Raw genomic sequence first — 20461 nt, forward strand, 5'->3', positions numbered from 1 at the left:
GGTGGTTGGCAAACCCGCAGGACAATGTGTTCTGCCCTAATCTCAGCTTTTGGGGACAGGGAGGGGCCTCAGAGCCCAGGACCCCTCTTTGAGGAGCTGCTGCTAACCCAGGCACCCCAAATCGGCAGGACCTTCATGTCTATCGGGATGCAGCTGCACTGTGGGGCTTGGGCTGGCTGTAAAAGGCAACATGGTGACAACTCCTAGGTCCAGGGTGGTCTGGGGTGGGAGATGCCCCCCACGCCTGTGCCTGAGAGCAGGGGGCAGTGTCCCCACAGGGCTGGCAGGCAGAGCCTGCTGTGTGTTCTGTGGTGTCCAGAGATGCGTGTGCAGCCCAGCAAAGGGCAGAGCCGGGGTCTGGGGAGCAGGTGGTGGAGCGAGGGGCAAGGCACCCATGCCCTGCAGGGGCTGTGCAGCAGCCACAGGCAGCCAGCCCCACTCTGCTCTGAGCCTGGTGAGGAACAGGGTAGAGCCTGGCAGGAGTGCGCGGGGCCGAGAAGAGCAACTGGGGGCATCCCAGCCCTGCTCAAGGGCTTGTGGCACCTACAGATGCCTCAGCTCAGGGTCCCTGGCATCTGCAGGGCCACAAGGCCCAGCCAACATCTCTGCCCCTTCACTTGGCCCCATTCTGCCCATGCCCGCTGCAGCATAGAGAGCTCAGCACTGGCCCCAGGAAAGCTGTTTGTTCAATAAATACAGACAGCGAAAAGAGGAGTTGGAAAAAGAAGGGAAAAAAAACAGAAAAAGCCAAACACCAAACCCTCTTTGGGTTTGCGCAAGTGACCTTGAGTCCCAGACAGTATTGATCCCCGAGTCTTCCACCTTGCCTGTGCAGCAGCTGGGTCAGCGGGAACCCTCCAGCTCTGACTCCTAGAGGCACTGGTGCCTGGAATCCCGCATTTCAGCAGGGTGGGTGCTGCAACCTGATGGGGAGATGCAAGTCCCCATTCCAGCAAGGCTCGGAGGGAGCACCTGCCTCAGAACACATGCCATGTAGGCAAGCACTGTCTCCTGCTACTGGTTGTTCCATCCCCTGCTCAAGGTGTTGCAGGTCCTCAGGGGCACTGTGCATCCCGGCTCTGCTCCAGCCAGAGCTGCTCATGGTTCTGACCACCCCAGCCTGACCCTGGAGTGGGACAGCAGATGCAAAGCCATCCTTCAGGTCAGACAGGGAGAGGGCCTGACACCACCACCCTCCCTCCTCCCCTCTTCCCACCCGGTTCAGCTCTGTCTTCAGCCTCTGGGGTAGGGTCATCAGTGCTTCCAGGGTGGACCACAGGACTACAGCCACCCAGTTCCACCCCAGCCAGCTGCATGGACCTTGGGGGACTGCCCCAGGAGTTCCCCTCCTGAATGTCCCTCTCCCACCCCCAGCACCCTCTCCCCGCTTTCTCAGCCCTCACACATGGGATAACACGTGGGAAGCAGTGGAGAAACCCTAACATGGGGTTACGTAATGGGGCTGATGTGTCAGAGCTGCCCTTTGCCCCCAGCTCTCACGGCACTGACATATCCCGCTTTGCCACCAGGCAGGCTGGCGAGGGGCAGAGGAGGGGGCAGCTGCCCTGGGCCATGGGCCAGAGATTGGCTGAGAGGTTGTTCCGCAGTGAGGGAGCTGGGATGGGGTTGTAGGCAAGGGTGGGTGTCCTGGGCACCGTGGCTTTGGTGGTCTTGCCTGGCAGTCTCCATCTGCTATAAAAGGCAGAAGAATTGCTCAGTTTTGTCCTGGCTTGGGACAAGAATAGCCAAATACAGATGATCTTGGTGGAATGGAAAATTTGGCTCAACTAAGGAATGGTGCCCTCTCCAGTAGGAATCAGAAGCCCCCTGTGTCCGGGGGCTCCCATACCATGCCCTAGATCTGGTTGAGACAAGGCAAGGGTTCTGCATCGCCCTGGGAAAGGCAGCCAAGGTGCAGAGAGCACAAGAGCTGTGGGAGCCAGCAGTATTGCAGCCTTCGGGCACAATGTGTCCCGGCAGTGGATGCCCAGCCCTGTGGCCTGGGTTTTGTAAATAAGTCATTGGTTAGAAGATGACTGTGCTAAGGCACATCCACCACCCTGCACCTTGGGGAGAGGTGGAAGATGTGCTGGCTAATGACAGGGCATACATATGTGTACACATACATGTGCACATGCTGTGGCTGGGAGTCTTTTATTGAATACCAGATAGCTGGGAAGCTTGAAGAAGGAGACACTTTCCTCCCACTGGGATCGATTTCCCCTTCCTTACTCCACTCAATCTCACGTCCAGCTGAGGAGTGGGGCCCCGTGGACAGACCCCTCCCCTCTGGCCTAGCCATCCCCCAGCATCTTTTCAGCTTCTACCTCCCCCAGCAGCCTGAGGTGGCTGCTGCTGGGACCCGTTACCTGAAGAGCACATGTTCATGTTGCAGCACTGAGGGCTGCACCATGGCCTTGGACTGGGACCAGCAGCAGGGCGAGCCAGGGCTGCCCTCAGCCACTGGGCAGTCGTGCTCTGCAGAGTCCTGCATGTAGAAGGGTCTGGTGTCCATCAGGAGCCGGTCTCAGAGGCTATGGCTCATGGGCAGGGAGGAACCCATGGGCAGATCTGAAGGGGGAAAAGAGCCTTGTGGGAGGTGAGGGAGGAGAGGATTTACAGGTTCAGCATCACCCTTGACACTTCAGCCTCAGGAGGAGAAAACACAGCAGCTCGCCAGGTCTCACACTGCCAGAGAGGGGCTGGGAGGAGGGCAGCCCTGCGCAGCACAGGTCCTGCCCTCCTGCCTCCTCAGGCCGCCAGTCAGGTACAGCCACAGGCATCGACAATCATGTCGGGGATGTCGGTCTTGACGATGTTGCTGTCCCGGTCATAGTATAGCAGAGAGAGGGGGCGACGCTGTGTGGGCACGCAGCACGAGTCCACGGCTGCGTCTGCATTGTTGGCTTTGATGAGGTTGACGACAGCAGTGTGGAAGGAGGCGGCGAGGCCAGGGATGCCAGCCATGTGCAGGGGGCAGAGCCCCGCACAATAGTTCATGTGATATCCCTCCGGCTGGATGATCCAGTCCTCCCAGCCGATCTCCTTGAAGTCCACGAAGAATTCCTGGCGGCAGCACATCTGAGAGTCTCCACTGCAATCAATGCCACGCCGCTGGACCCGGTGGGGCGTCCTGGCCCGGGCCTGGGCTGCCACAAATGGCCAGTGAGAATCACTGTGGCCAGCCAGGAGGGGAGACCCCCAGTCCTCTGCCACCTCCAGCTCCACAGTGAGCCTCTGGCTGCCTCGAACGAAGAGGCTCTGGACAGCTCGGCTCACGTCTAGCGTGGCCCAGCCAGCCCTCTGCACCTCCATCTGTGTCTCACTGGCCATGGTCATGTTCAGCCCCGTCAGGTCTGGCTGCAAGAGTCTGACGGTGACAGGATGCGTCCCGGGGCCAGGGACTGCCCAGAAGAGGTAGAGGGTAGCGTGCAGAATCTCGGTGCTCCCAGCCAGCTCCTGGGCGAAGTGGAAATGCAGGCGAGCGCTGCGGGAGGTGGAGGACCCTGTGCACAGAGCCAAAAGCAGAGTCAGAAGGTGAAGAGAGGAGGGGCGCTCCCCCCAGCTGAGGGCCACTGAGTTGGAGCAAATGGGAGGTATATCCAAACCAGGGAGCAGGGTGCAGTACACACAGGGGTGCAGGGGTCCCCACTTCCCTGCACTGCTGTTGCTCCTCCTTCTTATGCTGCTCTGAAGCAGCAGCATCTGGGCCCGGTGCTGAATGCAGCAACCTGGCTTGGTTCCACCTCCTCTGGCCTGATAGCCCCCTTGTCAGTGAAGGTGCTGGAGGATTTTGGAGTAGGTTAGTTGGCTCCGTCAACCAGCTTTGGGTTTAAGGCAGTCACGCTGATTTGCACCTCCAGGGTTACCTCTGCTCTCCATGGCTGGAACCACTGCCTGAAATTGCTCCAGCACATCCCACCCTTGTTGCTGCTGAGGCTGCAGAGCTGCCTCTTCTCCTCATGAAGGAAGGAGACAGGGACCTCAGCCGACAGGGACCATGAGAGCAGTGCTGGGCTCCCTGGCACAGCTCTGCCCATGAGGACACAACCCTCCTCCTCTGTGGTCTGGCACAGCGCAGTGGGGCTCAGACTAGGCTCAGCCCCGTGGCTCATACCGGCTCTTCTGCTTCTAGCAGATGCTCCACCAAGCCAGGAGACAACTCCCCATTGTCCTCATGTACGGGGACGCAATGTGCAGCAGAGGAGCATTGTTCCCAGAGGTCTTGGAAGACATGGCAAGCCCTTGCTATGCCACAGCAGCCATGCAAAGGGGAGTGTGTGCCCCCTCCACCTCAACAAGCAGCAGCTTGGGCTGGGCAAAGCACGGGTGCGGAAGGATGCTCTGCAGGACGGAGCAGTGATTCTGCTTCCTTCCAAAGAAGGCTGCATTTGCCTGGGGGAAGTGGGGGGATACAGGACCCTGCTTTTCCAGTGTTACTTGTCAGGAAGCCTGAGCAGTTTGGGGGAGCTCTCTTCTCCCTGGAACGCAGCTGGTTCTGGAGTGAAATGTGGCTGCTCAATGTTTTGGGTAGGAAGTGGAGATGTAGCTGAGTGCAGGGAGCAGATGGGCTTTGAGGGACCTCAGTGCGCACACTGCGAGCTGATAGGGAATCTAGGCTTAAAACTGTGTTTTGGAAAACACGGTCATCTGACCCCTCTACCTCTAGCACAAGTGGGGAGGGTTCAATAGAAATGGGCAGCAAATTCAGGTGCTGTGGCAGTCCGTCCCTGCTCCTGCACCCATCTCCTCATCCCAGCATGTCCCATATGTAAATAAGAGGAGCTCCAGAGACTCATTAGTGCTTCCACTGCCCCATGGCAAGGGGAGGCTGGTTGAGGTAAGCTCGGGACATGGATACAGAGCCTCTCATTGCCAGTCCTTCCAGCAGCAGTGTGCCCACCGGCCTGTTGCATAGCTTGGCATTGCTTGCAGGAGCGTGATGCCCCTGTGCAGAGCCTTCAAAGTACCTGTGCAGAGGGGGAAACCTCTTACCACCTCCCCACAAGCAAGACCTTCCTTCCCTTGGTGCCCCCCACCTCAGGGCCCAGCCCACTGTGCCCATGGAATGTGGGCTCTGTACACACCTGACTCAGCAAAGCTCAAGATCTCGTATTCCTGCAGACCCAACCCAAGACGCAGGTGTGGGTCGCTGCCACCACGGGGCATCCCTGGGGAGAAGGCCATGTCCACGCGCTGCGCATGCATCCTGCGGAGAGCGGTCAGCAGGACCCCCTTGGAGGTGGGCTGGGTGATGTTGGGCCTGTCTGGCAAGCGGAGCTTGGAGAGGATGCTCTGCTTTGCTAGTGCGATGAGGACGTCCCGCTGCGTGGTGGGGGTCAGGGCCGCCAGCCCGCAGGCTGGGCACCACACTCCCTCGGGAGCCGCCATCCTCAGAAGGCTCAAAAGCAGGAATGCCACCGCGGCTGTCATCTCCGTGCTAGGAGGTGACAGCTTGGGGGTCTCACAGTGTTCCTCCGACTGTCCGCTAAGCCAAAGAAGGCAAAGCGGGGCAGCAGCGGTGCCGCCGGAGAGCGGAGCGCGGCGGCGGGATGGTGGTGCCGGAGCCGGGAGCACCGAGCGGGGAAGGGCTCGTTCCCCTGACGTGGCCACAAATATTGGCTGATCGCGGGCGAGATAAACGCCCCCCCCCCCCCCCCCCGCCGCCGCCGTGATCCCGCGGGAGCCTCTCCCGCCACGGGGCAGCCGCTTGCGCGACTCGTTCCGGGTTAAGGTGGACCCGGACGGGTGACGCTCCCGGTCGGGGGGCTCGGAGCTCGGCTGCCCCCTCGGCAGGGGCTGCGCGGGTGCTGGGGCTCGGCTCCGGGCAACCTGCTCCGGCCGAGGGAGAACACCCCGGTCCCACCCCGTTGCCCACCCCAGGCAGATGGCAGGGGGTCCCCGCGCACGGCGTGGGGCGACGGGGAGGGGTGCCCGTGGCACAGTGTGGACCCCCCCTTGGCGCGGTGCAGCGAACCCCCGGGGGGCGGGAGGCGGACCCCGGCCACGGCCGGCGTCATGCGGTCGGGGGGGCGGGGCCACGGTGTGACGACTGGCTCCGCCTCCGGTCTAGCTCCGTCCCCGCCGGAAGGCCGCAACTCTGCTGCCCGCCGCGCCCTCCGCCGCGCCAGGGGGCGCTGTCGCCGCCCGCCCGCCTCCCACGGCGCCGCGTCCCGCAGGTTGCTACGACAACGGGCGCGCGGCGGGCGCGGGAAAGAGACGCGATGCGCACGGAGCGGTGACGCAGCGCGCACGCCCGGCGGGGGAGGGGCCCACCGCTTCTTGCCCCCCCCCTCCCCCCCCCCCCTTTTTTTTTTTTCCGTTTCTTTCCCCTTTTCTCCCCGTTCCGGCAACCCCCCCCCCCCTCCCCGTCCTGTCCCCCCGCCCGCCCGCCGTCCCCGCCGCCCCGCCCGGGCGGCCCGCGCTGTCCCAGGCCCGGCCCGGGGTGGTGGCGGCGGCGGCGGCGGCCCCGCGGCGCAGGGCCCGGCGCGGCCCGGCCCGGTAAGTGCGCGCCGCCAGCGGGGACCGGGCTCGGGCGGGGGGGGCCGGGCCTGGGGCTCGGGGGCGGCCGGCGATGCCACCTGGGACCCGGCTGCGGCGCCCTCCCCGCGTCTCCGCTCCTTCCTCGTCCCCGCGGGGGCCACGGTCCGGCGCCGGTGTGTCCCCGGGGGGTCGGTGGGGCGGGCCCGGCGGCGGCGTGGGGCTGCCTCCGGCGGGGCCCGGCTGGGTCTCTGCCGCCTCCGGGCGCTGCCGGCCGTGGTGGCAGCGGGGCACCTGGCCGCGGCAGCTGGCGGAGCACATGGCAGCGGGGCGCTGGGGCATCGTGCGGCCCTGCCGGCCGCGCTGGGTGCCCGGGGCCGAGGGGCCGAGGCGGGAGGGGAGCGGCAGGTGGGGGACGAGGCCTCGTGGCCCTGGTGGCCCGGCAGCCGTTCCACCGCCCGGCAAGCGCAGCGGGGTTTTCTGGCATCCTCAGAAACAAGGTCTTTCCTTCGGAACGCTGTTCTGGAAACATTTCGGGCTTCTGGGACCCTGCTGCGTGTAACAGGCCTGGGAATGCTGGAGGGCTCGTTGTCTCGTGGCTTGGCTGGAGGGATTTCGGGATTTTGGAGGGTCTGCGCAGGGCACTGAGGGGGTACCTGGGAGCGCGGGTTTGTTACTTTTTTTGAACTCGGTGTTCTCTGCCCCGTGACACGTTTAAATCCTCTTTTTTGGGTACCTGTAGATGTTTGGCCTCTCTGCCCGAGTGTCAGAGTTGCCACTGACTTCTGCCAGTGCAGTGTTCTGGCAACAGGTTTCACAGGTAAGTTGATATTGCTTAAAGTTTTCCTCTGGTGTGTTTGGAATGGTCTGGTAGAGGTTGTCCTGAGTTCCTGATACAGTGTGTAAACAGATGGAGCTGGTGGATTGTTGCTTCTCTTCTGCTGCTCATCGTGTGAACCTTTTTTAATCCCTGCCCTTATTTCCTTTCAAATTTGATCTAGATTGTTGCTTTCATTGATGGCAACCTTTTCTGATTTCCAGTCATCCTCCTTTCTGGCCTCTTCCTTTTTGTTTTGAGATGGGCAAGAAAGCTGAGCTCAGGCCTAGGCTGCTGCACTGGCCTCTGGCTTTATAAAGGGCTCGATGATGCTCTGCCTTTCAGAAACTGCTAGGAGGGTGTTTGTCTTTCAGAAAAGCACTGCAGATCTGGGCGAGTGCTGTGCAAAGGCTGTGCCAGCTTTTTAAATGGTGGGCAAGGCTCTAGCCAGTTTGTAACTGGCTCATTGAAGGTGTTCTGCAGACCCCAATGGCTTTCTGCCATTTCTTTTATTATTGATTGCTCTTAAATGAGCAGCTGTTCCAGCTGTTAGGCCACAGAGGACCTGAACTTGTTGGTGAAGTCCTTATTTGCTTCTCTTCTATCTAGGGCCTGTACATCTGCAGCTGTGTCCTTTTGACTTACTCCAGCTTACTTGTCCTGCACAGGGGTTGGTGTAAGATCCCCCTTATCTGTCCCAGTATCTGCCCTTTTCTGCCGTGTCTTCACCTGTTGCCCATGCCTCAGGTTGACTGTTCACTGTGGTGTGAGTGTACTATACATTGGTGAGCCTGTACTACAGTTAGCCTACCTCCCAGAAACAATGAAGGTGCAGTGTTCGGGACATCGGGGCTGGCTGTACAGAAGACTCATTTTAGATGTTGCCTTGCATTTTAATTTGCACATAAGGTTTATGTTCTTGTTCTTTTCTGCCCTTCAGCAGTGCTACACACAGTAGCTCCTTGCACTGTGAAGTGTTCCTTGTAAGGCAGCTCTCTGCTGCTAATAAAAAAATAATAAAAATAAAAAGTGGGAAGCAGTGTCACCAGTATCCTTGCAGTGCATTCCTGAACATTTTGACTTGTGACTTCTTGGGACTTTAAAATTCTCTCACATTGGTTTCCAGTTTTGTATCTCAGCTAAAAGGTGCTATGGGTGGTTGTCTGACCTGTTTGCATTTTTTGTCTGAGATCTGTCTGTGATGGTTTCACGTAGTGTAACTGTGCCCAAAAATAGGTGTTAGATTTTTCAGAGGGGGGAATTGATTCCTGTTCCTGGGAGCTGATTTACCAGCTTGCAGATACTATCAAGCCCCCTACTCAGTACACCTGTTTATTCTGAATAACCTGTTGCTTGTAGGTGTCATCTTAACATAGAGACTGATCACCTCAGAAATGCATTAGCTTTTCTCCTGAGCACTTAAAGGTGAGCTCAACTGCTTCAGCTCTGCTCATTCTTTATATACTTTTGTGATGCTTCAGTGTTGACAAAAGATGTCTGGAAAACAGAGGTGTATTTCTAGCCATATATGCTGATAATGTAGCTGGAGTGGTAAGGGAACAAGCTTCACCGCAAGGAACGCTAAGCAAGCTTCTGGCAGAAGTGCCAGCTTTCCAGGGCTGGCTTTATTTTTGTAGAGCTCAAGGATGCCACTGTAATTGTGAGTACAAAGAAGCCTTGAGTTTATTATAAGTTCTGATGCTTTTGCACCCTTTGTTCATGCAAAGCGATCCATTAGAATCTGAATCCCTCTGCTGAAGAGGATGCAGATGCAATGTGAGCTGGAAATGCAGAGTTGCTGTTAATTCTGCCTGTGTTGCTCGGTAGGTGTAGGTTACTGACTGCCTTTATTTTTGGAGCAAAGTCAAAATTTAAAAAGTGTAAGGAACGCAAAGGGATGGGGAAGGGAAGTGTTGGAAAGAGGACTTGATAAAGGGAGATAGCCTACTTGGGGAGCTGGAAATACTGCCAAGCTTTGGCGCCTGTTTTATCACCAAACAAAGGACAGGCTGAAGAGTTATGCCCTAACAGTAGGGAAGGGTGGTGTGGGGGGAGAAGCTCTTTGGTATGGTGTTGTGGCTGCTTGTTCAAGACTTGTGGAGCAGCAGAGCTGTCCTTACCTGCCAACTGTGCCAAGAAGGCTGTCTGGTGTTACAAAGAACAGATACTGTAGAAGAGAGTGTGCTGTAGGCCACAGGTATCCCAAATCATTGGTGTGCACAGGAGTTGTTTTCTCCTGTCTGCATGGGGAGCAGTAGGAATATGTTGTGGGACCTGGTTTGCTTGTCAGAAAGCAGATGAGCACATGCCTGTTTACAAATGAAAACAGTGCCCTTGCTAATTCAAAATATCTTTCGGTGCTCCTTTTTCTGCTAGCAGCGTGCAGAGAAGTTCCGTATGTGGCTGGTCTCAGTTTGGTTTTCTTCGCTGGTACTTGTTGAGAATCTTGTATCATCTCTTGCCTTGACCTGTTCTCCACCTCCCTTTGAGAACTGGGACCTGATTCCCCATGGATACTTCAAATAGTTCTGATTCCTTGTGCTCCAGTCTTTTCATTCTTTTTTATTTCTATCTTGTTTGTTACCTGTAGCCTATTAAGGCTGACTGACGTAACCTCTGTGTCCTTGAATTTGTGCTGGAAATTCTCTATTAAATCATACTAGGTATGCTTGCCATAACCTTCCTTCCTGATTAAATGGCAATTCAATAGTTCAGCAGTTCACAGATGATTTGCTGAATTTTTTTTTTTTTTCTTTTAAATAATGTTCTCTTAGGGTCTCCCTTCTCCCTCCACAGCTCTGTATTTTCAAAGAGCTGTTAAACTTGGTAAAGATTTCCCCCTCCTTGTTCCTGTTTCTTTGGAATGCAAGGGCAGATTGTGTCTGCATAGAAAACTTTGGAAACTTATTCCTGTCTGTGTGTGTATATTTACAAATATGAGGGTTTGTTTTGTGTTTTTTTTTTTTAATGGAACAAACTGGATGGTGAGGAAAGACATTGGACTGATTTTCTTCTTCTCTGTCCACCAAGATGACAGTGTGATGTTTGATGGCAGCTTCACTGGATAGTAAGCCATTACTCCAGACTCCAGGGATTGCACAAGTGAGGATGGATCTCAACAGGTTGCTTGCAATGATGGTGCTTTGCTGGAGACACCACCTTGCTTTTGAGGAGCCGGATTAAGACTCCCAAATCAACTCCTGCCAGTCCTGAAGGAGAAGCAGCACTTGGATGTGGTCCTTCTCTTATCTCTCCCTCTGCTGATGAGTGGGGACTGACTGGGGACTGGTGCCCTAGAGGTGAGTAGGATATAGAGCTCACTGACCCCTTAGTTAGCAGGCATTGCAGTTTTCGCTGAGTGGTTCCCAAGGGACAACTTGAGCTACCTTCTCAAGGTCAATGAAACCTGGAATAATTTAACAATATTGGATGATAGTTCGTAGCATTGTCCTCCTCTCTGGCTCTTAGCTTTGTTTGCTTAGACCTTCCTAGGATCATAACTGAGAAGTTATGTTCTGTGGTGTAGCTGTGTTTCTCTCCGTTCAGAGGTATATATAATGCTAGTTAGTCAAGTGCTGCTTTGAGCTGCAGCCATCTGACTTGTGAGGGTCAAGTCTCCAGGCTGGTAGTCCGTTCAGCAGAGTGGAATTAAAGGAACTAGTCGTCTCATATTTCTTCTCTCTGTCTTTGTTGTTTGTTGCTGTTTTGGGACAAGATCTGCAGTCTCCCAGGGTACTAGTCTTTGGGCTGGAAGAAGCAGATGCTTCTAAATCTAGCTGTTCAGCTTCCCGGAATGTAATGCTACTTACAGCAGACTGTGGCCTCTTACATCCTGTGAGTTGCAACACTGGAATTTCTTAGATACCTGTGGATTGTCTCTTGCTGAGATGCTGGAGGAAGCTGGTCTGTTTGCGCACCACTCGTGGTGGTGGTGCTTCTTGGGGTTCCAGACACAATCTGATATAGCCAGGCATCATGCTTGCATAAAACTAGCTCTGTTTTTCAGATTCCAGCATTACTTAGGGCCTTTCTCAGCAGCCTGCTGTGTGGAGTGCAGAACTATGTGCAATGCTGACAGTTGAAGTTAATCCCTTATTGGAGCAAATACAGTATTTCTTTCTCTAAGTGGTTGCTCCAGCTCCTGACAGACTCACTACTAGGGGAATATTTTAGAATTGGTAATGCTGGCGGGCTTAAGTTTTTGAGTTTTTCTTGTGGCTGAGAGCAGCACCAGGGTGTTCTGAGTGCAGTTCTCTGCATCACATCTAACTAGAAACATGGTGTAGCTGATTTAAACAGTGTGGTGCTGCATGTGGCTTTTTGGCTTCTGTGATCGGTAGGAGCTAAAGCCAGCAAACAAGGTTTAGTGTAGTGTACTATGTATGTCCAAAGCTGCGCTGACTCAACTAGTATCAGGTGTTACGTTATCCCTTGAGTAAAACCGTTGCAACTTTGCATGTCTTGTTCTAGTTAAGTAAAAGCTAAGGCCTGGGAATAAACTAGCACCTTCTCAAGTAAGATGGATGTATAAGGAAGCAAGTCCCAGAGAACTTGTCAAACTATGTGCAGCCACTCTCTCTGTGGCTGGGAAACTGTTACTTAAGGACCTGGGACTCTGCTGTTGCCTGGAGTAGTTAGTGTTGGGAGGAGAGGTGGGGCAGCATGGCTTAATTTCACAGAAACTGAGGAAATTTTTGTTGTTCTTGCTTTGTCCCTGTTGTAGTTGTCACAGGTTGTCTGTAGCAGGCTTTAGGAGGGGGTGGAAGGAATAAAGGGGCCCAGTCAACTGAACTGAACGGGAAGGAAATTGCTATACTGATGCCAAGGAATTGGCTCTGGGAGAAGCAGACCCTCTTGCTTAGTACTGGCCTACGGATCAGAGCAGTGGAGAATGTCCATGTCAAATCCATTCTTCCAGCTGTTCTGCAGTACCTCTTCTTCTGCCTGTATATTTCATCCTCTTGTCAGAGCGCAGATGCATCCAATTCCCCTTATAGTGGTGATGCCATTTGTGTTGCTAAATTTAAGATTGTGTCAGTGCTGCTATTCTAAAACCCCATTTTCCGGGGGAAGGTGTATAAATCACCCATTTAAGAAAATAATAATTTTTAAAAAAAATATATATCTGTAGGAGTGGAGTGGTCAGGGGCTTAGCTTCGTTTCAGTGCTTAAATTCTTTTAGAATTGCGGAATGGTTTGGATTGGAAGGGACCTTCATCATCTCATCCACCCCCCTGCCACGGGCAGGGACGTAGAACCGTAGAATCATTTCGGTTGGAAAGACCTTTGAGATCATCACATCCAACCGTTGATCCAGGACTGCCAAGTCCATCACTACACCGTGTTGCTAAGCACTGCATCTTTTCTGTGGTTTTTTTAAACGTTTCCAGGGGCAGTGATTCCACCTCCTCCCGGGGCAGCCTGTTCCAATGCTTGGGCACCCTTTCAGTGAGGACATTAACATCCAATCTAAACCAGCTTAAGGCCATTTCCTCTTGTCCTGTCGCTAGTTATTTGGGAGAAGAGACCGACCCCCCACCTGCCTACAGCCTCATTTCAGGCAGTTGTGGAGAGTGAGAAGATCCCCCCTGAGTCTCCTCCTCCCCAGACTAAACAACCCCAGTTCCCCCAGCCATCTTTCCCTAGATCAGGTTACTCGGAGCCCTCCCTGTCCCATCTGACTTCAAGTGCTTCCAGGGATGGGGCATCCACAGCTTCTCTGGCCTACCTGTTCCAGTATCTCGCCACCCTCATTGTAAAAAAAATTCTTATAGCCAATCTAAATCTGCTCTCTTTCGGTTTAAACCCTTGTCCTCTCACTGCTGGCCACAGTAAAAGGGCTTTATCTTTCTTATAAGCCTGCTATTAATTAGTGAAAGGCCACAACATGGTCTTCTCAGAGCCTTCTCCTCTCCAGGATGAACCCCAACTCTCTCAGCCTGTCTTCAGGTGTTGTCTTAATCTCTACCCTCCAATTATTTGTAAATGCGGTGTGTGAACAAAGCTTTCTCTGATTACAGTGGAGCCTGGATTTCCCCCACTATCTTCTAGAGTTCTGATCTACCTATTTTAACTTTTCTTTCTTGTCTTCCTTTGTATGGGAGATGCTGGTGGATGAAAATAATTAGTGTATGGGAGAAATGTTAACTATAAGTACTTTTGTCATTGCATAATTACTACCTAGAATCAGGTGGAGGAACGGAGAGTGCTTTCATGCCAAAATGGGCAGAGCTGTCTGAGAAGTGTGAAGAATGCATGCAGGTAGTCCCAGCACCAAAGATTGCAAGTGTATATATGCATGTATGCAGGGTACTTCATCTCATTCTATTGTTTAATAGTAAACTTCAACTAGATGAGTACTCATTCGATCATTTTTTAATATTTCCTTTTTTTAAGGAGGAGGTGACTGCCAAAGAGGCTATACAGCAGGATGTGTTATCAAAACATCCAGGACAGATTTTGGAACTGCTTTTCCCCCTGCCTTAGTTGCTTCTCAGGTACAGCAGGTTTTGGTGTTGCTCAGCAAGCTGCTGTTTTCCGAGTAATTCGGAGGAGGAAGTCCAGTGTAACGGCAGGAAATGCAGCTTGGCACCTGAGTGCTGAAGGCTTTTCAAGGGGCTGTTATTTGGCTGAAGATACATTCTTAATAAAATGATCTTGCCAGTGTTCTGTGCCCCTGGTACTTCCTTGGTGTGCCTATGTCGAGTTGTGTTTCTTGCCTTAAATTCTTCATAAACATACTTCCGTGGCCTGATCCAAAGCCCCCAGCAGAGACTGAAACCCACATCTAAATGATCTGATGCCTGTTGAAATTGTGATGGACCGTGACTGCAGGGTCAGAAAACTTAACAACTTGTTTGTCAGCCCCTAGAGTGACCAAAAGGCAGAAGACATTTGTGTCTCTCTGCTTGCTGACATAGCCCTGGCAGGAAAGTGTAATGCTGGGAGGAAACAGACTGTATGGGCCAAATGAATTTAGCTTCCACCTTGGTCTGAATCTTTTTTTAATGCTGTATTTTGGAAGTGCCTGCAGCTGTAGGTGGTGGTGTATCTTAGACTTGGAGAGGTCAGAGAAACAAGTGGCAATGCTGACTGATGCTGCTGGGTCTGTGGCAAGGGGATGTGGCACTTCAGCTGATACTGTGATTGCATCTCACTAACTGAGGCTGAAGCATCACCCTTAAATAGGTAGAATAGTTAATATTGGGTTTGGATGCTTTTTCAGCTTATGTCGGTACTAGTTAGTAATAATAACCCGTTGTCCTTCTCCCAGTTCCTTTCATCTAAGGATCTTAGTTCCTTAGGACCAGCAGTTGCCCTGGGAATCCACTATGTGTAACACTTCTGTACCATTAAGGAGTTTGTACCATGGCATGGAAGCGACTGGGCTTGACAAGAGCCCAGACTTTTTCACCACCTCTGCCTGAATGAACTGTTATCAAGGATTCCTCTTTCTGGTGCCAGATATGACTGAAAGGCTGACTTTGCCTCTCTAGTGCCTTTTTTCCCAGGACTGTTGCTGCTTTTTACAGTATAAATTTCTGGAAGTTAATGCTAGTAAAATAGGTACTGCTCTATTTAGAGTTATTAGATTATTTTGTTGCTGTATGTTTTTAGCTTATTGCAGAGATGCCGCAAGCCCTGGATATCTAGGTGCTTCATGTTTGGATGCTCTTTGTTTTGGTGGACTTCAGAGATTAATGCAACATCTCAGCACCTCCAGCTGGTGGTGGCATGGTCACCTCACTCCTGCTAGAGAACATTGCTCTGGGGAGAAGGCGTGGTGGTGGAAAGAAGTTTAGAGCTGGTACAATTTGTGGGGTACCTTCCTCATTGCAATGGAATACAGAAGGAGGGTTGATGACCAGGTAGACTCTTTCCAGCAAGCAGCTGGGTTTATGTCGCTGCATTTGTCTTTAATTCTAGCTGATCCTTCCCAGCACTTTAAATAAGGTGAAAAAGGGTGTTTGCAATATTTTGGGCGTTTGGTTTTGGGGTTTTTTTTTTTGTGTTAATGCCTAAAGGCTTGTTCTCTGGCTTATCTATGGGATGATTTGGCTGTGAATTACAGGTAATTAGTGCCACCTTTTAACTTCCTCTAGCAAGAAGTCTTGCTTTGTGTATCTGTCCATTAAGATACCCCATCTCTGAAGACCAAGCATGGTGACTATGGAAAATCAGCTAAGAGACTTTACTATCACCCCTATATTCAGCAGTCATCCGACACTCAAAATACATTTCACTTGTTTAATGTGCAAAAGTGCTGATGAAAGAGATGCTGCTACTCACCCAATGTTACAGAACAATACCACTTACAAGGTCCCCAACAATGCTGCTTTCCCCATACACCATTGCAGAGACCTGGGCAACTTCCTGAAGGGTCTTGTAATTTGGTTCATTAATGCCTAGATCCATTGATGACCTAGTATATAGCCTATTTCTTTTTTCTTTCTGGATAACTGCTTTAGGATCACTCAGAAATTAGCTGACAACATGAAAGTGCAGATACCTAAATGAACTGCGTGCTTTTCAACTGGTTCCATAAACATAGCGCAGGTAGAGCTGCGGCAACACCGATCTCTGGAGGCTTTGGTGAGAGTAAAGGCAGATACCATCCAGTCTCCCTGAGCAGTAGAGGGAGGTGGCCTCCAATAAGCTCTTGCATCTGCTGCTCAACTGCTTCATTAAATCCAAGTTCAATACAGAAGCAGAACAACATATATATCTGCTCCCGGTAGAAGCTTCCCAACAGCTTGGTTTCGGGTGACAGGTTGAATTGATGAATCAGTGTAATGTCTTCCTTCTGAATCATGTCACAAGAACTTTATAGCTGGGACCTTCCTGCCTTCCCTTCCTTGTCTGTGAGAAGTACCTGTGGAGCCGCGCTGCTGTTAGCTCTGGGTGATCTCGGTGGCCTGCTGAACACGTGAGATACACCGTCAGCGTGTGTTTTGATTTTAGCACTTTAGTTTCTGCCCTTTTTTGTCGTCTTACCGATTTGATTATTACCGTGTCTTTATAAAATGGAAGAGCACTGCTGGTGTTGAGAAAGGGAATGGGACTCTTTATCCTGGGTTTTGTTCAGTGTGTGGCCAGGACATCCTGGTAGTCTGAACCATGGGTGCAACAAACTATTTCTCCTCCAGGAGAAATTGCTTTGGAGGGGGGGGGGAGGGAAGCTTGAAATCTTGCAAGGAAAGGGCCTGTGTAAGCAGAGGATGCCTCGTTGTGAGTCAGACTGTGTGTATGTCTGATAATGGAAACCAAAATTTACTGTTAATGGGTAACATCTTCAAAAGCATCCCAAACCCGTTTCCAGTTGATGCTGAATTTTAATTTGGCACCTTGGCCTCTTTTGAAAACAAAGATGTCAGAGATGCTCCTGCAGGTAACAGGTGCCAAACTCTGAATCTTGGAAACTTTTTGGGAATCCCACTGGCTGCCCATATCAATCACTGAGTACTGGAAGGCTCTTGTTAGTTTGGCCTAAATGCGAATGCCTCTGGAAAACTATAACCAAAGTGACTACTGACAGTGAGCACTTGCACAGACCTTATCGCTGCTATGGATGCTACAGAATTATACCCATCACTTCATACTCTTCTCACATACATCCATTTGGAGAAATAGTGTCAGGCAGTGCAGGCAGAACGTGTAACAGCAGTGGACAAAATAAACAGGATGTGGTGATGCTGTGGTGAGGCCAGAACCTGGCCGGAGGAGGGAGATCCTTTCTAAATCACCTACTTGACTTTAAAAACTCTTCCTCAACTCTTTTAGCTGCTGCTTTAGATGTATCTTTAAAAATACAGCTATCCCTGGAACTGGAATGGTGGTACCAGGTGGCTTCAGGTGGGGAAAAGAGAAATGAGGACAAAAAGACTGTTGGTGTTTGCCAGGCAGCTGCATGGCAGTGAGTTAAGCCAGGTCTGCTGGGCTTTGTAGCACACAAGGGACTGGAAGCTCAAGGTGCTCGGGAAACTGAGGCACTAGGTGGACTTAGGACAGAAAGGTGCCTCTCACAAGGAAATCAAGGGCAGTGAGAGGCTTTTAATGAAGACTTAGATCTTCTCTCTGTCTCACGCAGTGTCAGCACTTAGGTAAGTGACTGCATATGGAGTGTGCATGTATGGGGGCAGGAGAGAAATGCTAGTAGAGGTCATATGCCCACTGTGTTATATGAAGTAAAATTTAATGTGTGGGCAATCCAGAGAGAAGCGTGTTGTTTCTCAGCAGCTTCTCTGGCCTATGTGCTCCCTGTCATGGCACACAAGGCAAATGCGTGCTGCAGGGATCCTGTAGAGATCCAAAAAACTTTGATGGCCAGAGCTGCTTGGAGAAGTGCTGGGACATAGAACAAGGAACGTGACAAAGTTCTGGGCGGCCCTCCCTGTCAGAGCCACAGCAGGGGCTAATAATAAAGCTGGTTTGGTCTTACCCCTGTCCCTTCCCATCCCCACTCATGACTGTACACTGAGGGATTTAGAAGGGGAGTTTGCAACACCAATATGTTAATCCATTCTACCCCACTGGGAGTAGGTGCATGTAATCCCTGTTTTACAGGCAAATGATCTGAAGAACAGGGAGAAGTTGTTGTTTGGCTGATCATAGCATCAGAACGCAGAGCTGAGCTAGGGTGAGGACCCAGGAGGCCTGCACTTCCCTGGCTTACAGGCCAGTGCCCTGTTGTGAACAGGCAGAAGGGTTTGTCACTCGGATGTGTTGTGCTGCTGAAGTCCTGATTCCATGGGACAGGTTTTTTAATTTGCTGAGTGGCCGTATGTATCAGTTAGTTTTGATCAGAGCTAGTGGTTGTTCTGGGAAAAAGGCCTTGGATGCCTGAACGAAGGAGTTGTTCTGGAGGCCAGCACAGAAGGTGCCTCTGAGAAACATGTTTTTTAAGTGATAGACAGCATGAGACAGATAGACAGTGCAGTCTGTAAGAAAGCCCTATGTTTCTTGTGGCTATTGGGCAGGAGGTGATCTGCAGTAATTGTATACTTTAAGGTTTTTACTGGAAGTATGATTAATCCATTCACACAATGGAGCAATTTAATAAAACTGTGCATAGATTTCTCTCTCTCTACCCCCCCCATCCTTTTTTTTAAGAGCTGGAGGTGACATTTGAAAGGATAGTGGGATGTAGTTGAGGACCATAGCTAGTTTCCCTCCCCCTTCAAATAGATCCCACTCTCCTCCGTCTTTTTTTGAACCTTCTCTTGATTTCTGAGTCCTAGTAAATCCAGCTGCAAGACAACACGACCTAGTTCCCGGATTGAAGCAAAGGTGAGGTGTACTTCTGCAGACGTTTTTGTGTCTGAGTGTGGGCAGCAGCAGGAGGACAGGCTGATGATTCCCTGCCTGTCTGTCGGTGCTGGGATTCCCCTGCATGTGTGTTGTCAATGGGGCGCATGCAGATTTATGATTTTGTATAAGCCCAGTTTCATTATGTATTGGGAGCACAGGCTGTCTTTCTGTACTGCAGGCTGAGTCACTGCTGCCTCCCAGTGAATTTCGGTGATGATTATTGAGTGTGGGCAGATGCAGCCTACTCTTTGTAGCAGCTCGCTTGTATTTTTTTTAATGAAGTTTTAAAATTTTTGTATTGCTTTGACATCTTTTTCTTTGAGAAACTAATTTCTGCTGAGCTGAGTTTAGACACAAGAGCCACTTCATTACAGATGGTGTTTGCTGTATTTGAAAGACTGACCTCTTTGGGAGGCTTTAGGCATACGGTCTATTGGGAAATAGGATCCTGTCCTGCCTGTTTCCCCATGTCCAAAGCAAAACGAACAGGTGCTTTTAGCCCACTCTTACTACTGTGATTTGACCTTGGGAGGGAAAGGGGAGCGCATGGACAGAAAAAAAAATGAAGATCCAGAACACCGGGGGAATGCAGGGAGGAGGTGCTTGTGTTCTGCTTCCGTAAGTGGGTGCATTTAGTCCAACCTCAAAACTGCTTTCTCACTTTAAAATTACAGTAGCCCACAAGCCAGGGGGCTGCCCATCCCCATGTCTCCCCCACATCAGTTTCGAACCAAGGCTGGGAGTGCTATTCTTTGGCTTCATTTAAACAGGGACCTGGGGTTTGCAGAAGGAGCCCGCCTCGTTGGCGCTGGCTGGATGTACGTAAAACCCTCCGTGCTGTGTGCATTTCAGACGTGGACTTGCCAGCACATAGCTCCCTGAAACTGGGAAAGTGGTACTGGCAAAATTGTCAGCTTTCACACGTGATGTATCTGTGGGGCTTCAGCAGCCGAAGCAGCATGGCTTTGCTGTGCTGGTACAGCGAAAGCAGCTCTGCCCTCCTGCCTGATGCTGTGTCTGTATTGGAAAAACTGCGCTTCATCTGATAGAGCTGCTGCTTATGGGAACAAGCCCCTTAGATAATGAAACCGCTGGCCTGTAACAACTGAGGGTTGTACCAACATAATTATATGAATAAATGAACTCTTTAAGTGAGCAGCAGCACTGGTGAGCCTAGCTTCTTAACGATCAATGTCTTGGATGGGTTTTGTGCTAAGGATTGATCTCGAGATTCTCTCCTGCCACTAGCGGGAGCATTAACAGGTTCTCTTTTATCTGGTCACTTAACAGAAGGCTTTCTTTTGAGGTTTCAGCGGTTCTGTGAGAGTACCCCCACAGTGGCTGCTGAGTGGAAATGTTAGTTAGACAAGAGGTGCAGATGAATTACGTCAGCATGATTGTATAAGCCTTGATTTATTTATTTTATTTTATACCCACCCCACCCCCCAAGTATCCTGCTAACAACGTGTCCTGATCAAGCTGATCAATTCAACCTTGGCTGAGGAACCTTTGATACCGGCATGGCATGTGCCTGGAGTTAAAAACTTCCTGGAACTGAAACCTATAGCACTGCCATACCCTCTGCCTCCCCAAGCCACAGGCTGTTTCTTAAGCTTGTTCTCTGTGATAATTTTAGTTTGTATCCAATAGACTAGTAAAATGCAGAGTGATTTTTTTTTTTTTTTTTTTTTTTTTGAGAGAGAGAGGAAGCAGCTTTGTAACAACTTGTTCAGGAATAGTGTGGGTAGCTATTGCAGAGAGAAACCCTTGAGCAGTATCAGTAGCTAAAAGTAATCCAGGAAAATTTTCCATTGAGGGTGCAGGAGTGGAGGTGGGAGGAGAAGTTGCTACCTGCTG

The 20461-nt window shown here is 51.5% G+C and overlaps 2 protein-coding genes across 4 annotated transcripts in view; one reads left to right on the top strand and one right to left on the bottom strand.

Moving 5' to 3' along the window:
* Window positions 1-2135: 2135 nt before the first annotated feature.
* LOC119140056 (inhibin beta C chain-like) lies at window positions 2136-5698 on the bottom strand. The gene is made up of 2 exons (XM_037371090.1): window positions 5088-5698; window positions 2136-3506 (listed from the first exon to the last, which is right to left on the bottom strand). Exons 1-2 carry the CDS (start codon window positions 5431-5433, stop codon window positions 2764-2766), a joined length of 1089 nt encoding a protein of 362 aa, XP_037226987.1. The 5' UTR covers window positions 5434-5698; the 3' UTR covers window positions 2136-2763.
* Window positions 5699-7194: 1496 nt separating this feature from the next.
* The window catches only part of R3HDM2 (R3H domain containing 2), a 60719-nt gene continuing 47452 nt past the window's right edge, over window positions 7195-20461 (top strand). Inside the window, exons 1-2 of one of the 3 annotated variants that reach the window (XM_037370897.1) lie at window positions 7218-7300; window positions 10328-10596. The gene's annotated coding sequence lies outside the window, so the exon portion shown is untranslated. Of the gene's footprint in view, window positions 7301-10027; window positions 10597-20461 lie in introns of those variants that run through there. The other 2 variants (XM_037370901.1, XM_037370898.1) reach the window with 2 other exon arrangements.

The sequence above is a fragment of the Falco rusticolus genome, chromosome 19, assembly GCF_015220075.1.
Source record: "Falco rusticolus isolate bFalRus1 chromosome 19, bFalRus1.pri, whole genome shotgun sequence".
In the NCBI taxonomy this organism is placed as follows: Eukaryota; Metazoa; Chordata; class Aves; order Falconiformes; family Falconidae; genus Falco; species Falco rusticolus.

What these genes read in the sequence shown, in the direction of transcription:
- LOC119140056 (XM_037371090.1), bottom strand. Translation starts at nt 5,433, where the DNA reads ATGACAGCCGCGGTGGCATTCCTGCTTTTGAGCCTTCTGAGGATGGCG. An exon ending in CTTGAGCTTTGCTGAGTCAG is followed by an intron (nt 3,507 to 5,087) that starts GTGTGTACAGAG and finishes CTCTGTGCACAG; the next exon opens with GGTCCTCCACCTCCCGCAGC.